Source organism: Lepidochelys kempii, chromosome 19, assembly GCF_965140265.1.
Source record: "Lepidochelys kempii isolate rLepKem1 chromosome 19, rLepKem1.hap2, whole genome shotgun sequence".
Taxonomy (NCBI): Eukaryota; Metazoa; Chordata; order Testudines; family Cheloniidae; genus Lepidochelys; species Lepidochelys kempii.
Window position 1 is genome coordinate 1,141,984 of NC_133274.1, and position 25,295 is coordinate 1,167,278.

The following is a 25,295-nucleotide window of genomic DNA, read 5'->3' on the forward strand; positions in this document are numbered from 1 at the left end:
CCCCACCTTCGGCTCCGCCCCTCACTTGTTATTGGCTGGCAGGGAGACCCGCCCCCGCATGCCCCCTTCTCTGAATGGCTGCTGGGCTCCCCTGGCCACGCCCATCCCTCCGGCGTCGCGACTGGGCGCCTCTCCCCACCCCCGCCCCTTGCCGTGCGGCCGCGCCCCCAATCGCCTCGCCCCTTGCCGCGCCCCGCGCCGTGAGTGGCTGCTCCCCATCCTCGCCCCGCCCTTCCAGCGCGCCGGTCGCTGTGATTGGCCGGGGCCGGCCCTCGCCGCGCCCCCTCGCGCTCCGCGCTCCCCCTCGCCGCGCGTGGCCGCCCCCGCCCCCGGCCCCGATTGGCCCGGCGGCCGGGGGGGCGGGGCGCGCGCCGAGGCGAGCGGGCCGGGCGGGGGGCGCGGCCGGGATGAGGGAGGCGGCAGCGGCAGCCGGGGCCGCGCGGAGTCGGCAGCACCATGGAGACGGGCGGAGGCGGCTTCCTCGTGCCGCTGCCGCTGCCGCTGCTGCTGCTGCCGCTGCTGCTGCCGCCCGGGGCCGCCGCCGAGGAGGGTGAGTCCGGCCCGGGGGCGGGGGGTCCGAGACGCGGGCAGGGGGCACTGGGGGGCAGGGGCAGTGTGGGGGGCAGGGGCAGTGGGGGGAGGGCAGGATGGGGCAGTGGGGGGCTGGGCAGGGGCAATGTGGGGGGTGGATGGGGCAGTGGGGGGGCAGAATGGGGAAGTGGGGGGCTGGGCGGGGGGAGGGCAGGGTGGATGGGGCAGTGGGGGGCTGGGCGGGGTGGATGGGGCAGTGGGGGGGGCAGAATGGGGCAGTGGGGGGCTGGGCGGGGTGGATGGGGCAGTGGGGGGGCAGAATGGGGCAGTGAGGGGCTGGGCGGGGTGGATGGGGCAGTGAGGGGCTGGGCGGGGTGGATGGGGCAGTGGGGGGGCAGAATGGGGAAGTGGGGGGCTGGGCGGGGGGAGGGCAGGGTGGATGGGGCAGTGGGGGGCTGGGCGGGGTGGATGGGGCAGTGGGGGGGCAGAATGGGGAAGTGGGGGGCTGGGCGGGGGGAGGGCAGGGTGGATGGGGCAGTGAGGGGCTGGGCAGGGTGGATGGGGCAGTGGGGGGCTGGGCCGGGTGGATGGGGCAGTGGGGGGGCAGAATGGGGAAGTGGGGGGCTGGGCGGGGGGAGGGCAGGGTGGATGGGGCAGTGGGGGGCTGGGCGGGGTGGATGGGGCAGTGGGGGGGCAGAATGGGGAAGTGGGGGGCTGGGCGGGGGGAGGGCAGGGTGGATGGGGCAGTGGGGGGCTGGGCAGGGTGGATGGGGCACTGGCAACGTGGAGGAGAGGGTGAGTAGGGGCAGCGTGTGGGATGAGTGGGGAAGGGGCAATGGGGGGAGGTAGGGATGTGACAGCGAGTATCTGTGTGGGTGGGAGGATTGATTGTCATTGGACCATGAGCTGGGCTCTGTCATGAACACCTTCAACCTCTCTGTGCCCCATGTGGTTCCTCCCAGCCTCCCTAGGAGGGTCCTTTGCCAAAACAGGTGCATTGAAGAAAGGGGAACAGTTTGGGGATGAGGCAATGGGGACTTGGGGGATACGATGAATAAAGAGTTTCTGCCATCTGCATATAAATAAAGTGTTTCCAGCATGTTTATAAATAGTCGTTGTCGTCGTAAATTGCATTTCCTGAATTTCCCTATAAACAGCAGCCAGTCCTCATCCTCCTTTCCCTTCCCCTGAGCAGAAAGGAGGGTAGCTGGAGGCTGGGATCAGGGGAGTGGAGTCTGCAAGAAGCCTTCCTTTCTGTGGGGAGTCTGTCCTGGACTCAGGTTGCTCATCCCTTCCCCCTAGACTCGGTGCCTAGTCCCTTTCTATCTTATGCCTGGAGATTCCTTGCACAGATCATTCTCTTTGGCACGTGCAGCTTTACAAGGAGCCCCTGGTTCTTCATGCTAGTTTTGTATGCTATGTGAAGAGAAAAGACAGAATGAGGAAAAGCAAGCAGGTTGCTCAAAAAGTCAACAGCTGGAAGGGTACACTTGTTTCCCAGTCTGCCTCCAAGATCCAAAACCTCTGTAGACTATTATTCTGGCTGTGTGAACTCCTCCTGGTTCATAATGTATGGGATCAGTAGCTAGAGAGAACATATATAATGTGAAATCATGGTAGAGCTGTCAATTTGTGGTTGTAAAGATGTGAATTTTTAGTATTGTACTTGTGCTATTGTGGGGACAATAGACCATGTGACGGTAGGTGAGTTTCGTTAGGCTGTGCAGTTATCATTCCCTTCTTAACTGACAGAATAACACAGAGAGACACGGGGGGTGAGGTAATACCTTTTATTGGACCGACTTCTATTGGTGAGGGAGACGAGGTTTTGAGCGTACACAGAGCTCTTCCTCCGGTCTGGTTTGAAGAACAGAATAACACAGAGGCTACAGCCAGAGATGGGAAAAGGTTGCAGTGTAGTCTGGCCAAATCAGTGAATTTTCACTTCCTGCGTCCCTGGACCTATAAAGTCTAATTTAGCTGAGAGACGTGTGTAGCTTAAAGATTTGGACAGCAGTTTTATGGTTTCCAGGAACAAAGAATCGAAAGCTTCCATTCTTGTCTGATTAATTCTTACTGTGTTTGCTGGGTTGTAATCCCATCACTTAAGGAGAGTGTAGAAGATGGACACCTGGTGATGTGAACAGTAGAGTCACTACTATCTCTAAATTCCAAGGCAGACTGGCTGACGTTGTGGATAATCTGGTAAACTAAACCATGTAGATTGTGTACTTTACGCACAATTGTCATTCAGGTGAACTAACATGAGGTACTAGTATAGAGCTTGTAATTAGTGCTGTAACCAGTCTGTCCTTGTATTATTGGTGAATAATGCACTAAGTGAGAACATGATATATGACTTAGGCCCTATGTGATAAAAGTTCATAATTCAGGTAGGTATTGCAAGTTCCCCAATATGTTGTTGCTTGACTGGAGTTTTTTTCCTCTTTGCCATGCACGTGTATAGTTGGAGAACAGTTCTGCTTTTCTGTGGTATGCAGAAGTTAATTTAGAGTCCCAAAATTCTCCCAAAATTTACATGACTAGAATATTCTCTGGAGTGGAAACTCTAGATTCAATTCCTTTTCCTTTCTTGAATTAATCTAGAGGAGATCCTGGTAATAAAGTCTCATCAAGTGTAGTTTTTGACTTGAAATACTATTTCTGGCTGCTAATTTCCTGTATGTCTAGGTGCCACATGACTGCCATTGCATTAAACTGCACGACACAGCTCTGTTTTGTGTTGAAAAGTGTGAACTGCTGCTTCTGTTTCCATTGCCAATGCAGTGTGGATTCTCTGGAGTCCTACACTTCAGAGCATCCTTCATTATGGGTTCCCTTTTGGCTTACAAAAAATGCCCCATGGGTATTGTGTGTGGTTCCCCATCTGGTCACTTACCCAGCTGTGTATTTATCTGTAGATAGACACACAAGCTTGCCAACACTGGCTGCCTCCTCCAGGTGTTGAATAGATTACCAAGAGCAATGCTACAGACAGTGGATCTCACTGGAACTCTGCTGAGAGAGTTGAGTGTGCCCACCTCTGGGATGGGACAGTATCTGATAAAAATACACAACCCTGAGAGTGGAGAGGGGGAAGGAAAGTGAACTCCTGTAGGTTAGGACTGTGCTTGCTATACTAAATTTATCCTGAGGCTTCAACCTTCTCTCTAATCCCCCCATCTTCCTGCCCTTACCTCTGCCCACCTCAGCTGCTGCCCCTTCTTCATACTTTTGGATGATGATGCTCCCTATGCCTGGAAAGACCCTCACTCCCGCCATGCTCTTCATCACTGAACTCCCCTCCTGGACTGTCTTCTCCTCCTCCTAGCTCAGGCTCTGCTTAAAAGTATTTGAACAGATCAGATTTACTTCCCTCAGTTCCGCCTCTGTAAAGAGTGATGATAATCCTTCCTTTCTTGATGGTAAATTCTTCAGGGCAGGGGCTGTCCCATGCTATGCTTGTGCAGTGCCCCGCACAGCAGGGCCTCTTACTGCTATTGTAATACTAATAACTGGCTTATATTTTAAGCTTCTTACCTTCTCCCTGTATCTATCACTGCTGTGTTCTATGCTTCTCTTCTTTAGAAAGAGAGCTCCTTGGGGCAGTGACCCTCTCCTGCAATCCCTGGAAAATGCTGTGCAAAGCTATGATGTTGCATTAATGGTTAACAATACGAATAACAGGATGCATGTTGAAGCTATATTTGAAAAGTGTGGTTCTGTCTAAGTGCTGTGATCACCTGGAAATTCTTGCTGGCAAGTTCCCTTTCTTTACACTTGGTTACACAGCAGCTCTCTGAACTTGCCTTCTGGAGGTACTTAAAAATGTCCTAGGAGGAAAACTCAGATAGGCTGACTTTGTTCTAGGCTCTTGTCTCTCACCCCTCTACCACCTTCCTGCTTTGCTTTCACACTCAGAATCATTGAATTCAATCTGTCTATAGCATATTGATCTGCTTTCTGCGATATTTTTCATTCAAGCAGGCAAATAAATGGCTAGGAATTCATATACTTTTTTTCTAAATGAGCCCAGTGAAGCTTAATTTAACATTTGCATTTCTGAAGAGCTGAAGTTAAAATACACTAGTCACTAGTGTTGCTGAAATTCCCATTTACACCATGAAGATGGTGCTCAGTGTTGCACTGTGGTGTGAAGTGGCCCAAGCCCTAGAGGATGCTACATGTTGTAGTTCTGTTCTGTCTAGAAATGGCATGACAAGCTTGGTTTCTTTCCCCATTTTGCCTCTTGCTTTCTGATTACATTGCACTCTGCTTTTCCCCTAACATGGAGCTCTGTGCTCATGTTGGCCTTTGCTTTCCACTTGCATGGTTGTTCTGATGGGTAGTGGTTTGATTTATCACTGATTGATCAATCTATTCTGTCCTGCGTGTGCTCGATGCATTTACAAATTCCCATGGGGGAGAGGAGCCAAGACTCATCTGAATGTCTGTGCCATTCTCTTCACAGCAGAGGGCCTTAGCATGGGAGGCTGGACAATGAAGATCTGACACTTAAGATAAGCCTTCTCTCTTTCCTCTTGCCCCTTTCACAATTCATCCATGCCTAAAATACTGTATTGGTGCCCCAAATCTTATAGTGTTGTCCTTGTCACAATATCCCTCTGGGGGTGTGGTGGAAGCATCGGAGTCTGAACACAGTCCACCAAGAAAGCTTACGGTACGAGGATAGAAACATGCTGAAAGCCCAGCTGGATCTGGTGGTCGAGTGGTTGCAATGTTCATATTAACAAAGCCTGATTTAAATCTTGATCTGCAATTAAAATGACCCCCAACATCAAGCTGCAGTGCTGGTTTTCAGCCAAGATCATTTGACTGAACACTCTGGCTTATTTGAGACGGCTCCTCTGCCTGTCTTCCCCTCTCAGTAATTAGGGCAGGTGCAGTCCCTTGGAATAAGGCAGTTTGCTGTCTGCCAGCCTTGTATGTTTTTAGCTTTGCTTCACTCTAGTGACGCCCTCTGGCGGCTGCAGCTTTTTCATTCCAAGTAATCCCACTGATTACACCTATTTAGTTCCTGACATGGGTTGCATTAACCTTGCCTGTTAGCCTCTGTCGGCTCCAACCTTTTGCTTTTCCTCTAGGATCCTGAGGAATTTGGAGCTGTCTGTTTACAGTACTCAGCCTTATGGGTAGGGAGACCAAAGAATGACTGTTTGTAGCTTTGTCGGTCCCAGTATATTAGAGAGACCAGGTGGGTGAGGTAATAGCTTTTATTGGACCAACCTCTGTTGGTGAGAGAGACAAGCTTCCGAGCTTACACAGAGCTCTTCTTCAAGTCTGGGAAACTCATTGATGAATTGATCATAATGCTCCTTTCTTGCCTTCGAGTCTACAAATCAAGGAGTCCTACGCTGACTGTGCTCTGGGATTGCTTTCATATTTAATGCCATAAATACCATGTCTAACTCATCTGCAGAACTTGGCATCACAGTGCTATGGAGCCTAGGGAGCCTTACTGCAGGATTTTGACCCTAGTGTACCGTAGTGTACATGGTGGTATCCCTACATTCCCACTGTTGGAAAGCTACTGAACTGTCACAGGTTTCAGAGGGGTACCCATGTCAGTCTATATCAGAAAAAAACCTAAGGAGGACTTGTGGCACCTTAGAGACTAACACATTTATTTGGGCATAAGCTTTCGTGGGCTAAAACCCACTTCATCAGATGCATGCCTTTCACAGTGGCTTCACAATGAACTGGAAAATGAAAGGATTTTGCCCAGTGTGCTAATTTAATTTCCTAGACACCTGCCTGTCTTTCTTTCTGGGTGTCCTCTCTCACTTTCCTGGGGTGATATGTACTTGGTGGGGATCAGTATTCACTTCTTCGCTTGCCCTATCTTTTTGCCACACTCCTTAGATGTCCAGGAGACAGAACCACTTGCCTTGAGAGGAAAAGAGCTTGAATGAATGTTGTTAGCAAGGGATGAATGGAATCCAACAGAATAAACTGATTCTTAGTCTCTGGATGATGATTATCAAGAGAGTTTATATGCCTGTGTCTTCAAGATGTGTTTTTCAACAAGAGTCTCCTTATTACCCAGCTATATAAGGAATCTACAGGAAGATGAGACTCTGAAAGGCAGAAGAGAAAAATAGAGACAGAAGAGTGACACTCAAATGTCTAACTATGACATACAAGAATTTTAAGGAATCCATGTAGCACTTCAGTCATCAGGTTCCTATGGCCTGCCAGGGATTCTCATCCTTCTACAACTCCTGTAACCAGTTCAGTCATCCGGGGCCGAGTTCAGGTTTGCAAGGTATAGCACTGCACAGAGCTCTCCCAAACATGGGCAGAGCTAAGTTGTCCTTGACTATATCTTCTGCCTCTTTTTTAGAAGCATTGGAACAGATGTGTACATAAAACTGCCCGGCAGTCCAGAAATTGTCAGCATTAACCCTTTACATCTGATGAAGTGAGCTGTAGCTCACGAAAGCTCATGCTCAAATAAATTGGTTAGTCTCTAAGGTGCCACAAGTACTCCTTTTCCTTTACAGTCTCTGTCCCAAGCCCACACCTTCAAGCATAGCTGTACTCTGTCTGGACCAATAGCTCCATCTCAGCCAAGACAAAGAGATTTTGAGTATCAATCCTGAGCTGTGACAGTTTCATGGCACCAGAGACCCAGGGGCCAGTCTGATAAAGGAGGTTTCATTATTCTGTTCAGATGTCTCTCCGCCATTGCTATTACACTGTGATAAAGTGCCCTCCTCCAGCATCTGCAAATCCTTCATAGAGTAAGTTAGTGGGAGCAGACACAGTTACAGCAAGGCTTACGATTTAAAATAATAGACCATCATAAAAGTAGTTTATTGCACCAATATGGAGGTTTTCACACACTCTGTTTTTTGCAGAGTAAGAGCTCTGGCTATTCAGCTCCACTGATTTCACAAATTAAACAGAGTTGCCATCCCTTGTGCTGCATCAGAGAGCAGGGTTATTTTTATTCAATCTAACACAGCTCGTAGGTCAACTCTAGCTCCCTCTTGGCAGGAGAGAGTTAGCATTGTACAGCCAGAAGCAGTAGTGGGGGAGAATCACTGTCCTCTTAACCCTCAAGCAAAACACAAGAAAGGTGAAAGCCTCTATTGCAGCTAGCCCCACGAATGAGCCACCCACACAATGGACTGTGCTCCCAGGAGACTGACTGGAAACTCAAGAAATTGGAACAACAGCGTCTCCGTGCAAACCTACTTTATTGGCCTTCTAGTAGGACTATCCCAGCGCATTTCTCTCAAAGCGGGTTGTCACTTAGATAGTTTGAGCTCCTGGGCCCAACTATCCCCAAACAGAATACCTGCAGCTCCTGCTAGGGCCAACCTCCCAGCGACCAGGGGTCATAGTTAGACACTTGAATGTCGCTCTTCTCTCTGGATTTTTCTCTTCTACCTTTCAGTGTCTCAGACATCTGCCTGCAGATTCCTTATACATCTGGTTCATAAGGAAACTTTTGTCCAAGCACACATTTCGAAGACTCTGTCCTCAGGAGGCTGCCCAACATGCTAGGGGCCTTGATGATCATCATTGAGAGACTGAACCAGTTTATTTTATTGGATTCCACTAGTCCCTCGCTTGACAACAATGTTCATTCGAGCTCTGTTGCTCTGGAGATGAGGGCATCTGTTTCCTGGCCTCCAAAGGAGTGTGATTCAAGGAGAGGGACTGCCAATTCAATAAGTTAGCAAGTATTCAACAACTCTGCTGCTCAATTAAATTTGGGAGTTGGTGCCATAGCAACTGTTACGGTATGGCTTAGCCTTCTCTATGCTGAGCTGGTCAGACAGTTTGAGGCCAGAAGGGACCCAAGATCATTTAGTCTGACCTCATGCATGGCTCAGGCCACCAACGCCCACACGCTAAACTCAACAACCAAAATTAGGCCATATTATCACAGCCCACAGGAGACTAGACTGTTACGTGCCGCAAGCAGAGAATAGGAGGGACTGAGGTGCACCAAAGCCCGAGACGCATTCAGTTGGCAGGGAATTGATTGAGAGAGATACCCGGATAATCCTGGCAAGTGACCCTCATGCCATGCTGCAGAGGAAAGCAAAAAAACCCCTCAGATCACTGCCAGTCTGACCTGGGAGCAATCCGTTAGACCCTGAGCATGTCAACAAGAACCAACGAGGCAAGTATCTGAGAGAGGATGCTCGCCTGCCCACCCGTCCGGTGTTCTACCTCCGGCCAGGGCCATCTCAGAAGAAGAAGAAGAACAAAAAGCTTGCTCCAGAATACATTTGGGGGGGGAATCCCTTCCTGACCCCTGCGGGTAACCAGCTAAGTCCTGAAGCATGAGATTTTTAGGAACATAAGACATGAACCAGAAGAGACCCCAAAGGCAGCTGACCCCTGCTCTCCTCCCAATCACAAGCAACCCTGCCATTAGGGCCGGATTAATGCAGGGGCTTTAGGGGCTGCAGCCCAGGGCCTCAGGCTAAAGGGAGCCCTGCATAAATAAATCCATAATTATATACAATTCAGTGGTCACCAACCCGTCAATCCTGGAGCCTCCGCTCTGCCAATGGGAGCGGTGGGGGTGGCACTTGTGGGTGCGGGCAGTGCAGAGATACATGCTGTCTCCCTCTCCTCCTCCCCCTCTACTGCCAGGGGCGCGCAGAGATGTGCCAGCAGCCATGTGCTTCTGGGAGTGGTGTGGGGGTATGGCAGGCAGGGCAGCCTGCCTGAGCCCTGTTGTGTTGCCGGCCGGGAGCCACCTGTGATAAGTGCCTCCCAGCCAGAGCCTGCACCTCGCACCCCCTCCTGCACCCCAACCGTCTGCCCCAGGTCAAAATCTCCTGACCAAACTCCCTGCCAGAGCCAACACCCCTCACCCTCTCCTGCACCCCAACATTCTGCCCCAGCCTGGAGCCCCCTCCTGCACCCACACTCCCTCCCAAAAAGAAACTAATATAACAGCTGTTCTAAGGTAAGATGTAGGCTATTTTGAATTAACTATATTCTACATGTTTTAAGACTGAATTGTAACCACAGAACGGCTTTATGTTAATTAAAAGGCAAGTTTAGTATAGCGTTAGTAGCCTTGATGCCATAATTGTGATCATTTTATTTTAATTTAGGAAGAAGACTTGTATACGGGGGCCCCACACAATCTAATAGCCCCGGGACCACAGGAGAGTTAATCTGGCCCTGCCTGCTCTATAATCCCACTCCGATTTGTTCAGAATTTAAGTACCAGGTTGTATTAGATGGGAAATATCAGGTTCTAAGTGCTGGGGAAGATGCTGCTTGTGTGTCGGTTCTGCAAAGTACATAACGCAGCCAAAGTGTGGGATGGAATTTAGGTCTGGAGTTCTGGCATGCTGTGTGCTTTACCTGGCAAACTAGGTAAAGTAGGTTGGTCAGAAAGACCTGGAGCTCTTGGGGAATCTGGCTGCACAGTCCCTCGAACAACCAGCTTGAAGATACCGTTGGAGTCCCCGTTACAAAGTTACCTGGTGGATGTGGTGCACCCTGTGATACTTGAGTTAGCCAGCAGAGCATGCTGAAGGACACTGGCATCGGCTGGCCAGCTGGTATTCAGAGAGCATTCAGTCTTCAGCAGACCACTGAGCTCCCATTGCCCTGTGGGGACTCCAGGAAGAAGGAATGACTGTGTATATGTTTAACCTTCTGCTCTGCCAAACACATGCAGTCAGTGCTCCCCATGGGGCTCAGTTACTAAGGCAGGTAATCTTGGTAGTGCAGATGCCTGCGCTTCACTGGAATCCATGCACGCTGACAGGCGATGATAAACTCTCCTGAAATTGAGAAATCCAAGAATTCAGCATCAAACGATCTATAAATGACGTGATTTTTCCAAAACATCCCTTTGTGTTTTTCCAAATATTACAACTCTGGCCATCTCTGTCTCTTTAGGTTCATGTTCTATGACAAGCTAAATGTTCTCTGAAATAAAGCAGAATTTTCTGCACCTTGGGGTGTTCTGTAGCCCATGGATGAGTGGGAAGAGTGGAGCTGCAGCCTAATGCAAGGGGAAGGATGGGCAGGATAAAGCATGTGGGATGCTGGCTTCTGGGACTCCCACCCTGTCTCTTTGCTTGGCACACTTCAGAACTAGTGTCAGTGCCTATGGGACGGTATTAAGAACAGGCATGCATCTGGGATTTTGGAGGGTGAAAGGTAGATCATATGGTGTGAGAGGGGAAGGAGGGTCAGGGAGCAGCTAAAGCAACAGTGTGAGATACTGGGGTCTGAGAAAGCTCCCACTTGTTCCTGTGGCTAGGAGCCCTGGGGCTTGGGACATGGAGTTGTGGTGTGTATGAGAAGATGGAGTCAAGGAGCACAGAGGACTGTACCCAGAGGAGCCCCACAGAGATTTCTGGGACTTAAATTTACTGTACTTGTTACTCCACTGCAGCTCTGAAAGCTGATTTGCATATGCCTGCTTTCTTAGCTACTGTGCAGTGGTAGCACTAAAGAGAGATCTGAAATCTCAATACTTTCCTGTCATGTTGTGGTGCTGGCAAGGAGCAAACGAGCGCTTTGCTGTGCTTTGAAAAACATGCTTTATTGCCACTCCACCAGGAAACAATATTTGAACATCTCATTAGCTTTTAAGGCCTCTCTTGTATGTGTTTTTATTCTCTTATCCAGATGTGCATATATTTGCTTAATTTCTCTATTAAGCTTCAGTATCAGAAACATCTGTCTCTTTGGTCTTTGGAGATGGTCTCTCCCAGGGGATCTCTCTTCAAATGGTAGCACAAGTGGATTTTATAAATATAATTTAAAAGGGCAAATAATTAATTTTGTAAAGTATTGATTGCTCCTTTGAGAGCTCCCTAATACAATCATGACGTTCTGTTACCTGATACCAGATCTGATCAATCAGCGGGTCCCTTGGAGAGGGGATTACATATTCCATTACATTTCAGTTACAATACAGCCAAATGGACTGCATACAAATTTGCCTAGCAGGTACGATGATGCGTTGCAAATGTGGAACTCAGCAGCGTTGCCTATTGGTTGAAGCATGTGGTGCAGGAAGGAGAGAATCTAGCTTCTGTTCGTGGCTCTAGAACAAACACGATGTGTCTCGGAGAAGTCTCTTTCCGTTGTCGGCTGAGCATGACACCCACTGAGGTCTGACACACTTGAGTTTATTCATTCAAACCTTTGTCTGAACCAGAAGCATGCCTTGGGATTGCAATCACTATTAAAGTAATGAATGACAGATATACAGAAAAAGACAATGGCCAGCTGTTGTCTCCTGGGGCATCAGCGGGTCACAATGGGTTTCTCCTACAAAGCTCTGACAATCTATTCTGTATTATGCGCATCCAGATTGCGTATTCATTAGTTCTCTTCCAATCACCATTAAGTATCATGAATATTACATATCTTATGTAACTCATACAGTACATGTGTAAACTTTAATTGGTATAACTTCTGTTTATCTTTGCTATTTTCCTGTTGTTATTTCTCTTATCTAATTGCTTTATTACCATTGATCATGTAAATTTGGCCAGGTCACTTTGACCCTTTACTCTGTGTAGGGACTTTTTACCTGTTTTTCTCTAATTGTCTCTTGGCAGTACATTTTGCGTATCTATTGTCCCAATAACTCCCTTCAGTTTCTGTAATATCTGTGGTCAAAACATCCCCTTTGTCCTATGCAGCCTCGGCTGTAAGCGAGTTTGCTGACTAAGAAGTTCACTAAGAATACACTCGAGTCAAACAAAGCTGAAGGCAGCCAGTCAGTACAAACATCACCTTCGTCTGTCCAAACCTACTCAGCGGACATGACTTATAGCACTTCTCATGACCTTCTTTGCCTCTGTTCCTTCATCTGTAAGGCGAGGACAATGTGCTCCTCCCAGGGATGATGTGTGGCTTCATTCATTACTGCTTGTAGAGTGCTTTTGAGGCCTTCAGTAGAAAGGTGCTAGAGGACAATGAGTTGTTAGTGTAAATTGTGTGGTGGTCCACATTATTGACTGTTTTCCTTGTTAGCCTCTGTGTCTGTCACACTTTGTTGCAATTAAATCCAAAGCAGCCCAGAGTAACACTGTTGAGGCAGGGAAGGAAACCCGATGGGGCTTCCTCTTTACCCTCCACCCATCTCTTCCCCACGCCCATTTTACTTCTAATCCCATAAGACTCCGTTATGGGCATGTAATGATGCTGCTGGCTGGGTCGTCCATGAGGAGTGAACCCAAGATCTGTGGATTTAAAAGCATGAGCAGGTACTGCCAGAACTCCAGGTCTGTGTCTATTAGCTGGAGGTAACAGCAGCCTCATACCTACCCATGCCGAACCCCGAAAGGGACACAGAGCCAAACTGTGTTAACATGGGTTATATGCAGATGAAATCTGGATCTTTTGCCTAATAATCCCCCTGGAATTGTGGGTACACTGAGATCGCTAGAGTATGTCCTGCTGACATTTTTAACCACAAAGAGCTCTGTCTGGAGAGGGCAGAAGAGTGTCTAAAAAAGTGATGTGAAAACTGAGTCCCCTCTCCTTCCCCCCCACCTCCCCAAATCAGAAACCCCTAAACCTAGAAGAAGAAACTGGTTGCCAGTGACTTGCTCTTGCGGTCTGTTTCTTAAATTGTCATTCATTTGTTGAGGGTTTTTATTCATCGCTCTAGATTTTAAAATAATGAAAGCACCATTACTGGGCTATTTGGTGATTATGTAAAAAGTCCCACGAGTGTGGTGAATAATAATAATAATTCCTCTAAACGCAATTGTGATCTGGAAATACAGGTGCCTCATTTGCACATTCTCAGCTTGAAATGAAGCTGCAGACCATGAAATGCAGGGAGGGAGGTTATTTGCGAGAAGTACTGGTTTTGTCAGAATTTGTTGCTGTAAATAATTTCAGCACAGCTGTAATCCACTCTACTGTAATGTAGGAAAAGAGCATTATCTGAACTGTGCCCAGTGGATTGTGGCCAATTTGATTGAGTTCTGGAGTAAAATGTATTGTCTGCATTGTAACCAACACCCCGCTGCAAATGAATGATTTGAGGATGGAGAGAGCCAAGGTTTGTTTTCAGTTCACTCTGAACTTCACATCTTACAGATTATATTTCTTTTAAGTATTGCTTATTGTGCTGTCCAGAAACAGCCCTGTCTCTCAATTGGCTGCTCAGATACTGAGAAGCCTAATGCTGCTAAGCACCGTTGGTGGTGATCAGTGGAATTTATGAAGTGGTACAATATGGTGGGTATGGCAGGGGGCATAGCAAACGACCAAATCAGCAGTAATATCATTTGATGGAAGAACTAGCATCTGCTAGGAATGCACAGCAGAGGCTGGCAATTTAAGGCTCACAGATAACTAAACTTGATGGTGGGGCGGAATTCTGATGTGAATTAAAACTTCTTTGATTCAATGGAAACCGAAGGTAGAGATGCGACTAGTCATTCTCTGCTATTCAGAGGCAAGCAGGTCATGAACTGTATTTTGTCTGAATCTCCTGGTTCCCCTCCCCTCTTTCCTAGTCCCTCCCCCCGCCCATTCTCAGGTTGGCTTGGGAATCCCTTATTCTCTGGGGAAAACTTTATACCAAGGATACTTTTTAGTCATAGGTATTTTTAGTAAAAGTCATGGACAGGTCACGGGCAGTAAACAAAAATTCACGGTCCACGACTTTTACTATATACCCCTAACTAAAACTTGGGTCGGGGGGGAGGACAGGGGTGTTGGGGGGTGTGGCCCGGGACTCCCCCTGGTGCTGGGGTGGGGGAGGGTTGGCGGGGCTGGCAGGTTCCCTACCCGGCTCCAACCGGCATGTTCCTGTAGCTCCTAGGGGGAGGGGTGGCGGCTGGGGGGCTCCCTGTGCTGCCTCTGCCACAAGCGCCGGCTCCACAGCTCCCACTGGCCAGGAACCACAGCCAATGGGAGCTGTGGGGTGGTGCCTGAGGTTGCGGGCAGCGCACGGAGCCCCCTGGCTGCTCAACCTAGGAGCTGCAGGGACATGCCGGTGGGAGCCGGGGAGCCCCCCTCCCAGGTTAGCGCCACCCCCCCCCCCAGCCCTGAGCCCCCTCCCACACGCCCAAACTGCTGCTGCTGGCCCAGGTTGCTGCAGAAGTCATGGAGGTCACAGAATCCATGACTTCCATGGCCTCCATGACAGACATGCAGCCTTACTCATGAGGGAATCCGTAATGAAAAAAAACATTTTAATTATTGTCTGTTAACTGAATAAACAAGCTACCCTCTGTTTGTCTGTGACAGAAGTTATAGCCATAAATTCCTGAGAGCTTAATATCTTCATTCTATCCGTTTAAATGTTTGACAGTCTTTATATTCCAAAGTGGGTGTTAAAAATGAACATTTTAATGACTACTGGTGATAGTCTCTTCCAATAAAAGGCCCGTGTGCCACACATACACCTGAGAAATGTTTATCACTGTGATAAAAATGCAGATGGTTCCAGCCTATTATTTTTGGCATGAGCCTGTAGGAGATTAGCCTTTATACCCTGTTAGTTTTAGAGGGAATCCCACTGCAGAGAGACGGGGTCTTTATGACTTTCAGACGGGGGAGTGAGTTTGACCCTGCCTTTCTCGGGGTACTCTGCCAAGAGACCTGGTTCACTTCTGCACTGGAACAAATGAATGACTTGGTATATCCCCGGCATGGAAACTACAGCTATTGAGAGTAGAAAAGACCTGCTGGGTCATCTTGACCGTCCCAGGATCTGTCCCTGCTGGTGACCTGTGGTGTTTGGCCATTACATAGGGGAATCGAAGTGGGCGTTCATATTTAGTGTAAAATGATATCTAGTATCTGAGGCCTGGTGGTGGCAATGGTGCATTTGGAAAAGGCAGCACCATTTTCCAGTGTGTCGGAAACTGACCTCGCCCAACCCCTTTTGAGTAATTCGGATCAGAAAGTGGGGAAATTTCCAGCAATTCTGTCGTTGTAAAGGTTTTGATGTTTGTAAAGTGGAACACCGTGCTTTGCTCCAAGGAGCCGGGTGGGTTAACCTGACCTAATCTCAAGCATTAAAGTCAATTTCAGTGTGGTATTTAATGTCAAGTGGTGGTCATGGGAGTAGTACTGAAAATCACTTGTTGTAATGTCCTGATATTTCTAGACCAGACTTACATGTGGGAGTCATGTCCCTTGGCTGATGTTTTGGTCGTAGTATGAAGGGCTGTGTGGCTAGGCACTACACAGAGGCCAATGCTTAGGTGTCTTTAGCTAGCTAAAGGTTTTTCTACTAGTGCCCATCACCATGGTATCTGAGCGTTTTGAACTTCTGGGATGAAAGCTGTGCCTCATTGAAGTTAGTGGGACTTTTGCCATGACCTCAGTGACACCAGCATTTCACCACTGAGATGTAATTTTGCGCTATAATGTGTATCCTGGGGTGGTTCTTGCCGCTGTAAAATAGACCACCCTGATAGCTACGATTACAGGGTAGCTGGGTAGGGCTGCTGAAGCTTGGTGAGGGAGCTCTGCCGTCGCTGGCTTGTCGGAGGTACACAGGAAAGACTGTAGAAAGGCGATGAAAGGCTCCACGTGAGCAGTACAGTACAGACCCGTTTACGTGCGAATCCGCTGAACGTGCGGTAGCGCCAGGCCTCCCCGTGCTCCCTGTTTAACACGCGAGACTCGTGAACACGCGGTACGGGAAGTTGCTATGTGGTGCTAGAGGTTTGCTCACTAACTCGCTGACATAGCAATCGACAGGAAGTGCGGAGCGGAAACGTGTTGTACGTCTTTACCGCTGATGGGGAGGGAGAAGGGGCAGCAACGTTAAAGCACTGCCGTGGCAAAGGACCCTGCAGCGCTTTAAGGTCCCTGCCCCTTTTGCCCCCCGTCGGCTGCTGACGGGTGGGGGGAGCAAAGGGAGCAGCTGCCCCGGGACTGGCGATTTAAAAGGGCCTGGGGCTCTGGACACTGCTACCACAGCAGCGGTGTTGGGAGCCCTGGGCCCTTTAAATCACCACGGGAACCCCGGGCAGTGCGGACCAGGTGGCCTGGAAGGGCTGGCTGGGGGGATGCTGACCCCTAGCCCCGCCCCTTCTGCTGGAGGCCCTGCCCCTTCCGGGGGCCAGAGCTGCCCCTGCCCCATACCGGTAAGTGTCCTGAGTTACTTTCACCCCTGTGTAGTAGTAGCAATGTTTTTATCAGATTACACATTTGAATTTATATTCTTGCAAAGCACCATTAACAGATAGGCCTGCAGTATTTGGGACGCTATTTCAGCATGGTCCTCTTAACCCATGGTCTGTTAACACGCAGTTGTGACGGCTTGACTCCCGACATCTGCGTGTAAACGGGTCTGTACTGTAGTAAGTTCTTGAACTTAACAGTTCTCAATTCACTTACACGTTTGTAACAAAATATTGGATGGTCTGTTCCCTGTCTTTCTCACCCCACCTGCCCCATGTTCAGGGCTCTGTGGTTACCCTGCGATAGTTGCTGACTCTTCAGCCCCCAAAGCAGCATGCCCTCTGTCAGTTTTGCTGCTGTTGTTGGCACAGTAGAAGTAAGCAAATGCAGAACCTGCAGCTTGGGTCTCAGCTGGTCAGGGAAGGCAAAATGGCCTTTGAAATAGTTTGAAGATGTGACAGTTGTCATCATTAGTCTTTAAGGTGCCACCGGACTCCTTGTTATTTTTGTGGATACAGACTAACACGGCTACGCCCTGATAGTTGTCGTCATTACATTTCAAGTGTCCGCTGGTGACAAACTGGGATTTTAAACTCTTTCAAGGTCTCCTTTAGAGCATGGCAGCGTCACTCCTGTGAAACTGCTCAGTGGGGTGTACGTCTGAGGCAGACTGTGCCCTTTTAAAAGTGAGAAGTGATCCGAATGCCGTTTCCAAATGGTCGAGCCAGCTGGTCATTTCAGAGGCTGGATGTTCAGTGTAGTTCGTCAGGGTGGTTGAGATGGGTGTGAGTTCTATAAATTCACTTTTTAACACATCTGTCTCCCATGCAGTTGTTTTGCTGGATTCTAAGGAGTCACAGGCCGAATTGGGCTGGACATCGCACCCATCGAATGGGGTAAGTAAAAACATACGCAAACATGTTCTGTCGCTATTACTCACCCGTCCCACCCCGGTCAGCCTGGTTAACTCTGATTTAGAGCAATGGTGTGCATCTAGCAGTGGTCTCCTCCTACACGTGTCTCCTGATTCTGCGTGGTGATTCCAGGCTGTCTGTATCTATGGGAAAGGCTTCATGGCTTGAGTGAACTAGCTTCAGCAGCTGAGTAATGCCACCTGTGGAAGTGCATTCGTTGGTGCACTCCCTTCAAGGAGGTGAAGACGGAATTCTTGATCCCTATGATCTCCTCAGGGGTGTCAAATGCTCTGTATTGTGGAGGGCCTTTGCTTTTCGCTGTTGCTCATCTAGATAGGTATCTGCCTTCAGCCACTAATAGCGTTAGAATGATGGGTAGACAAAATTCTGCTTAAAATCCAGATCCCAGAGGTGAGCTGAGAAGCAGCAACACGTCTCTGTGATGCGAACAGCAGGCTTGACAAGCTGACACAATGCTGCTGTGACCTGAACGGTGATGTTTGTCAATCCCAGACAGCTGGGGAGAGGAGCTGAGTGAGTGTATTGATTATGTCAGAGGAACACTGCAGATTGAGCATAGCTCATGACAATGCGTTTTGCATTCTTGTACTAAGAAAAGGAACTCAAGTCAATTAAAGCTTTTCTCTGTAGTTCACTTTCCAGGCCAGTTGCCTTAAGGATTCACTCAGTTCCCCAATGAGCAGAAAGGGCCGGATCTCTGGAATTCTTGGGGAACTTGACCCCATACGTATATGTGACTCCTGCATGATTTATAGTTTGTCTAAGTGAATGGCTGCATTGCTGCCTTTGTCTATAGCTGTGCCCACTTTCACCTGAAAGGGCAAATCACTGAAATCAGATGTTTCTTGCTGCACTTAACTCCCTCATCAGAAGTGATTCTGCATGTTTGGAGCTTGGCTCAGGGGTCAGCTGGACTGGAGCTGTGGGTGGCTGGGAACGAACTCCATTAGGGGGTTTCTTTGGTTATCTCACTGCAAACTCTGCCACCTGTGGAAGGACTTGCTGTGAGCAGCCCTCAGATCACTTCCTTCTCAGGGCTAAGATGATCTAATCACCATCTCATCAATCAGCACTTTCCTGGCCGCTGCAGGGAAATGCCACTTCACTTACACTTGGGTGAGCTTGTTCCTTGAGAGAATCAATGTCCTTGGCCTGCTTTCAGGCTGGGGATTGTCCCTGTTGGGTTTGAGGCACCCGGCTCCTTCATCACCAGCCATCTCTAGCTTCTTTTGATATTTGGCAGTGTGAGTTGCTTCTGGGTGAGAGTGCAAATACTACCTGTCCGGGAAGGTAAAGCCGTGAGAGACAGCCGGCCTTGGGGACTTTGCTCCTCACTCTGACCTGAGTTGCTCAGCGTTGCCGGAGTCATTCTTGTCAGGGAGGGTGGAGTCCTTCCTTCTCCTGCCCACCAAATGACAGGCGAGGAGAAGTTGGTCTGACACTTCCTCTCTCCTTACTCTCTCCCCTCCCCCTCTGGTGCTCTCTAATTAGGAGGGTAGTTTCCTCATTGGGGAGCTGTAATTACTGCTGTGCTATACTAAAATACAGCCTATGACCTAAAGCCAGTGGAGTTGCAGAAAGACTGGCAGTCACCACCTTCAGAACAGTTCGGTTGGTGCTTGGAGAGAAGAGGTCAGTCAAATGGGATTGGAAACTGGCCCTGATAATACACTTAACTATGACATTAGTCACTAATAAAGGGAATGCCATCCCTGGCCCTGCGGGAGTGAACTGGGGGATAGTGTACCTTGCCTCTAGCTTAGCAGACAAGACTTCTCTGGCTTTTAGAAATTAGATCCTTTTTAGACATTAAATTCTGTGTCCATTGTCTGTTACTGACTGTGTTTCTCCCTCCTAAATATTTAGAAATTGGTAAACACTGCAGAGTGGCTGTGTTGGGATTTGTGTATTCTGTGGGCTTCAGGTTTTTTTTAACGCCTGTTATAATGATGCATAGGTTAAGGGGTTTTTAGTGACTGTACTTACAATGATCTTGGTATGGAGGGGGCTTTACTTGAAAGACTGGTTCTCACTAAATAGCGGGTATCAAGATGTGTCTGTTCTTTTTATAGTGGGAAGAAATCAGTGGAGTGGATGAAAACTACAAGCCGATTCGTACCTACCAGGTCTGCAACGTCATGGAGTCGAATCAAAACAACTGGCTGCAGACAGGCTGGATTGCCAGGCGCAGTGGCCAAAGAATCTTCATTGAGCTGAAATTCACCCTGAGGGACTGTAACAGCATCCCTGGAGTGGCTGGCACATGCAAGGAGACCTTCAACCTCTACTACGTTGAGTCAGATTCCGATCTGGGCCGCAGTATCCGTGAGAACAAGCATACAAAAATTGACACCATTGCTGCTGACGAGAGCTTCACCCAGGGGGACTTGGGCGAGCGCAAAATGAAGCTGAACACAGAGCTGAGGGAGATTGGGCATTTGAGCAAGAGAGGCTTCCACCTGGGCTTCCAGGATGTGGGTGCTTGCGTGGCTCTGGTTTCCGTGCGGGTTTATTACAAAAAGTGCCTCTCCACGGTGCAGAACTTGGCGGTGTTTCCAGACACTGTGGCAGAAGCAGCATTTGCAACCCTGGTGGAAGTTAAGGGCACCTGCGTCAATCATGCTGAAGTAGACCTGGATAGTCCTCCCAGGATGCACTGCAGTGCGGAGGGGGCGTGGCTAGTCCCCATTGGGAAATGTACATGTAGTGCTGGCTTTGAAGAGAAGGATGATGGGTGTGAAGGTAAAAATGGCCATTCATGCTCTATTTCTATCTCAGGCCCCAATCAGTCCGTCACATTATTATACTGCGTCCAGCACCCTGGTATCAGAGCACAGTGTAAACACACGGAATTGCATTTTGTCACTCTTGTGTTTGTGGTGTTTTTAGTTCATTATGATTTGCTAATCCAATAACCAGAGTTTTATTTGGGGACCAGGGAATAAGGTATATTGTTTTTGGTGGTGGTGGTGGTTGTACTGTGCCGACTGATTCAGCAGCATCTAAGAATAGCTTCAGGTATTTTCCATAACTTTGTACGTGCCATAAAATGACTCTAGAACATTAATGTCCCCATTGTCGTGCTTTGCACTCAATTTAATAATTCAGTGACTTTACAGCTTGCAAGGTTACATTTAATGACAGCTGTAAAAATGGATATAACCCCTACTTAACTAGTGTCACTTTAATGATGCTGAAATTCACTTCAGTTTCTCTCTTTTAAAATGATGGTAAGAGAAAAACTCAGCATTACCAAGGGGCTGAGTGAGCCAGGGGGCTGGTGCTGTCCTTGGAATCAGTGTTTGGAAATGCTTTTGGAATGGAAGAGGATTATTTTGTTAATGTCTTTTTCTTAGTTCTTGGTCAGTACCTAATCTCAGCATTGTAGCAAATGCTTCTGTAAATCAAGTTAAAAATGTCAAAGTAACTAAGATGCATCTCTTCAAACAATTTCAAGTGGTGCTTTGAGTGGTGTTATCTGTGCAAATACTAGGAAGTTCTTGTGTACCCTTTTGTCACACGTCTAGTCGAGTGTCCCCTCTTGGGCACTGTCCAGACTGCTGTGAGGGGAACCAATTCTCGGATCTCGAGTGCTTGAGGCCTAACAAGTTCCTGTACTGCCCTTAGTCTGGAGTCCCAGCATGCAGATCCTCTGTCTAGCAACCCCTCTTGTGAGCTGAGGCCTCCATGCCCAACGGTCCAGCCCCTGTGGTCAGTGCTGACTCCCCCTCCCACCGTACTCCCCCAAAGCTTAAACACACCCTGTTCCAGAACTCCATCTGTGTGAGCATGCTGGTCCCACAGGTTAACGTTTCAAGGGCCTGAGATAGGTGTAACGCAATGCATATACAGCCTTTGCACAGGAATCTAATATGATTGCTCTTACTTAATCATACAAGAAATACACAGTTCTAGACAAAAATAATAAACTTTTCATGCATTTGCCTTGGTTTCCTCCCTACTCCAGAGCATTCTTTGGGCTGGGGTCAGTCTTCCCTGCAGGCCTCCAGGGTCCTTCTGTGGCTGGTTTGTCTTCCTAATCATGGCACCTCTCTCTCTTTCTGTCCAGGTCAGCTTGCTTTGACTTTGGTTGGTCCCACTGCTAAACTATGGATGGAACAAGCAAGCCATATGAGCAAAGTCTGAAGGAACTGGTTATATTTAGTTTGGAAAAGACGAGATTGAGGGGGAACATGATAGCGGTCTTCAGCTACTTGAAAGGCTGCCATAAAAAAGATGGAGAAAAGTTGTTCTCTTGCCACACAGCAGATTTAGATGAAATCTCAGGAAAAACTTCCTAACTGTAAGACCAGGAGGACAGTGGAACAGACGCCTCGGGAGGTGGTGGAAGCTCCTTCACTGGAGGTTTTCAAAAGGAGGCTGGCTAGCATCTGTCTTGGATGGATTAGACACAAGTAGTCCTGTATCATGGCAGGGGGTTAGTTAGATGACCCTTGTGGTCCCTTCAAACCCTGTGATTCTATTATTCTAAAACTGAGGTTATCTTGGTGACTGTCAGGGTAACTTTATTTTTAAGATTGCAGTGGCTCTGTAGCTATTGCGAAAATGCAGATTGCGTGAAACCCCAGCTACACTCTACTTCTGGAAGGCCATGCAAGGCTGCAGAAATCTCACACAGTGAAGAGGCGAGAGGAGACAGGACGTAAATATGTCCTAAAGTGCTAACATTTCTCTGGTAGAAATGCACCCATGTATTAGAAGAGTGAGCTCTGCCTAAGGATAACGGTTCAGTTGTCAAATGAATACTTGGTGCCATGCAAACCTTAAATTCCCTTTACAGGATGCAGTGTGTCGGCCATCTCACTCTGCTCCCTCCTCCTCCGGAAGGTGGGAAAGTCTTTAATGGTGCTCTTGGTAGTAGTGATTCACTTAATGCCCTCTTTAAGAAGACCATAATAAAACTATTGAATTGAAATCTTGGTATTGTTCATTGCTTCAGTGCTTGTGTGGCAGCTTGCCATGCTCTTCCCATCTGTTTGGAGTGGGGAATTTACATAGCGAGTCCCAGAGGGCTCTTGCTAATGTTTCAGGTTTCTCCGTGTTGAGTTTAAATAATTCATATTCTCTTAGGAAAAATATTTGAAGTAATTTAATGGACATAATTAAGTTTTTTTTTTCCCATTCACAGAAAGCAGGTCATTAGTCACTCTCTGTGGAGCTGCGTCTGATGTCTGGTCAAATATCAAAATAATTTTGAAAAGTGGAGATTTCTTTAAGCCTTGCATTAGCATAGTGCTAAGTGAATAACGTTAAAGATTTATGATGAAAGCATCCAAGGCAGCAGGAATTCTTCGACAAGGACAAAAAAATTAGCTTCACTTGAAGGCAAACAACAATGGCTTTTTGTGGATGTTAAAATCGACTGGCTGTGCAGCAAATCTGTCTCCAGTGCTTTGCTCCCAAGATCTGTTCTGAGAAGGGCCCTACTCCAGGTTAAAGTTTTCCAGGACCTCCTTCCCAGTGAAACTGTGACTCTGATCACTGACACCGGTGCGTTTGCCTACCAGTGAGGGAGAGAATCCAGTGGAGGGAGCAGCAATCCCAGCCCATGTGATTGCGGGCCAGCTCAAGCCGGCATGCCCCTGGGGAGCAGCAGCTCTGACTTGGGATAGTGGGAGCAGCAGCAGAAATCCTTTCCCAGGGTATCATTTTGGTTGCAAGGCACCATGCTGATATGTGAGCTGTGGGGTAAAGGCCAGGGTCTAGGGGAGAGTGTGTGCAGCGCTGTCTCTCACACACTGAGCTGGCCTGCCAGAGCGTTTGCCATGGTCTTTTCTCTCCCCCAAGGAGAGGGCCTCATCAACCCTGCTGGGCTATTCTGCTCCTCTGTCTGTTGAACACCCCCTCCCTTTCCCTCTGGGGCCATGTCTGAAACATGGGGCTTGACTGTTTTGCAATGAATTGCCCTGAGGCTCCATTTGCCTGTGAGTGTCACTGCCTGATTTGGTGCTGTGGCTGTGAGCAGGGCCCTTAATCTTAATGGGTTTCTCTGGTTCACTCTTTGTTGGCATCCAGAAGTACCTGTTCTTTTGTTCAAGGACAGTTCCCCGTTAAACTGGGATTAGCCCGAGGCAGACCATTTGTCTGGTGTAATGGGGGCCTGCCAGTTAGGAGGCCCTGCTCTTTGCCAGGCCTTTCCTCATGTTATGCTTCAGAGCTCCCTGGCCTCTGTCTGTTTATCCTTCGAGACCTTCTTTGACACCCTTCTGGCTGCACCTCATGTTTTGAGATTTGCTGGGAAGAAGTAACATGTACGGGACCACCAGTCACCTGGCATCACGTCTGCAATGAGCTCCCTAGGGCTGGTAACTCTCTGAACGCGGAGGGGCGGTGCCAAGCATGAGAGGGAGAACTGCCCCCACAGTAAGATCCTGCAGGATCATGCAGACTGCCCAGCTGAAATTGTGACCTGCCTGGGGGCTCTGCAGTAAGAGGATGCCATGCCACATGAGCACGTCAGGCAGGAGGCCATAAATGTGCCTGAAACATGGCTGCTGAGGGCACAAGTTCTGTGTGCTTGCTTGGCGCCAGGCAGTGGGTTATAGAGGTGGCAGTGAGCTGGATCAGAGCCGGTGCTGCCCCATGAAGAGGTCAGTAGGAGTCAGGCAACTCTTTGTGGCCTCCCAGCTGCTCTTCCCATGAGGGCTGCCGGTCACTATGAATAGAGTTGTACGGTGATAAAAAGCCATGGCGTGCCAGACCAAATCCAGCCCTGCTGTGAGCAATGGCAGCCCAGCTGACCTGGCATTACACCTACTAATGCAAGCTTGGATCTGGCCCCAGTCTTTTAAAACATGTGGAAACAAGAGAGCCTGCAGCAGGGCTGTGGCTCGGACAGAGCAATGAAATTATTGGAGCACCTCTGCCGGAGTTAACCTCTTCTCAGTATTCAGCCTTAAAGGGGAGTGCTGAGCAAAGCAGTGTCTGTCTGTCAGGACCTGATCCCCCTCCTCGGCCTCTGCTCCTCTCCCCCTACATAAGCCAGGACCTAGTGCTTTTTCTTTTACTCCCTCTTCCAAATGTTTCCTGCCTGCCCTGGTTCTGACGCTGTCATTAACGGAGAGTGCACCTACCCTGCGCCCTCTAGGAAGAGTGAAGAATTAGGCATTCATTGCAATGAGGAAATGATAAAGTAACTAAAGCTAGATGCATCTGAAAGTGTGTGATGCCCTTTGCAGATGAAAAAGCCAGGGCTGAATCTTTCTCCCTTACCAGTGGCACTGGCCCTGCTCTTGACTGGCCTTTAAAAATGAGCCCTTGAAGACAAGACACAAGCTGGCTCCTGAGCTAACTCCAGACCCGGGTAGCTGCCAAGCCAGGAGCCTTTCCCAATAAATCAATTTTTCATTTTCAAAATCTGCCCCATTCTCCAGCTCACAGTAAAAGTGAAGAACGGATTCTATTGTTTTAGATTTGTAATGTGCTGGGTGCACAGAGCTCACGGACAGACGTGTTTGATTAACTCTAACTCCAAATAGGAAGAAAAAATAAATTAAATGGTGGCAGGGAATGAGAACCACGCGAATAGCCCCCCCCCCTCCCCCCGGACAATAGCATCCTTTTGTAGTTCTCCTCGGCAACCTCTAAACTTGAGCTACAATGACCCTGGTCGCAAGCATGGTGCACTACATCCAGATCAGAGTCTTGTGAACCAAATGAGCGATGGGGTCTGTAGGAAGC

The 25,295-nt window shown here is 48.6% G+C and overlaps 1 protein-coding gene across 2 annotated transcripts in view; it reads left to right on the plus strand.

Annotated features, from left to right (window-relative positions):
- The first annotated feature begins 419 nt into the window (after positions 1-419).
- Positions 420-25,295, plus strand: part of EPHA10 (EPH receptor A10) — a 115,617-nt gene continuing 90,741 nt past the window's right edge. The window contains exons 1-4 of one of the 2 annotated variants that reach the window (XM_073317552.1): positions 420-550; positions 17,491-17,555; positions 19,667-20,336; positions 21,664-22,530. In XM_073317552.1, the coding sequence (XP_073173653.1) occupies positions 457-550; positions 17,491-17,555; positions 19,667-20,336; positions 21,664-21,740 (906 nt within the window). In that variant the 5' untranslated portion in view covers positions 420-456 and the 3' untranslated portion in view covers positions 21,741-22,530. Of the gene's footprint in view, positions 551-17,490; positions 17,556-19,666; positions 20,337-21,663; positions 22,531-25,295 lie in introns of those variants that run through there. The other variant, XM_073317553.1, reaches the window with a different exon arrangement.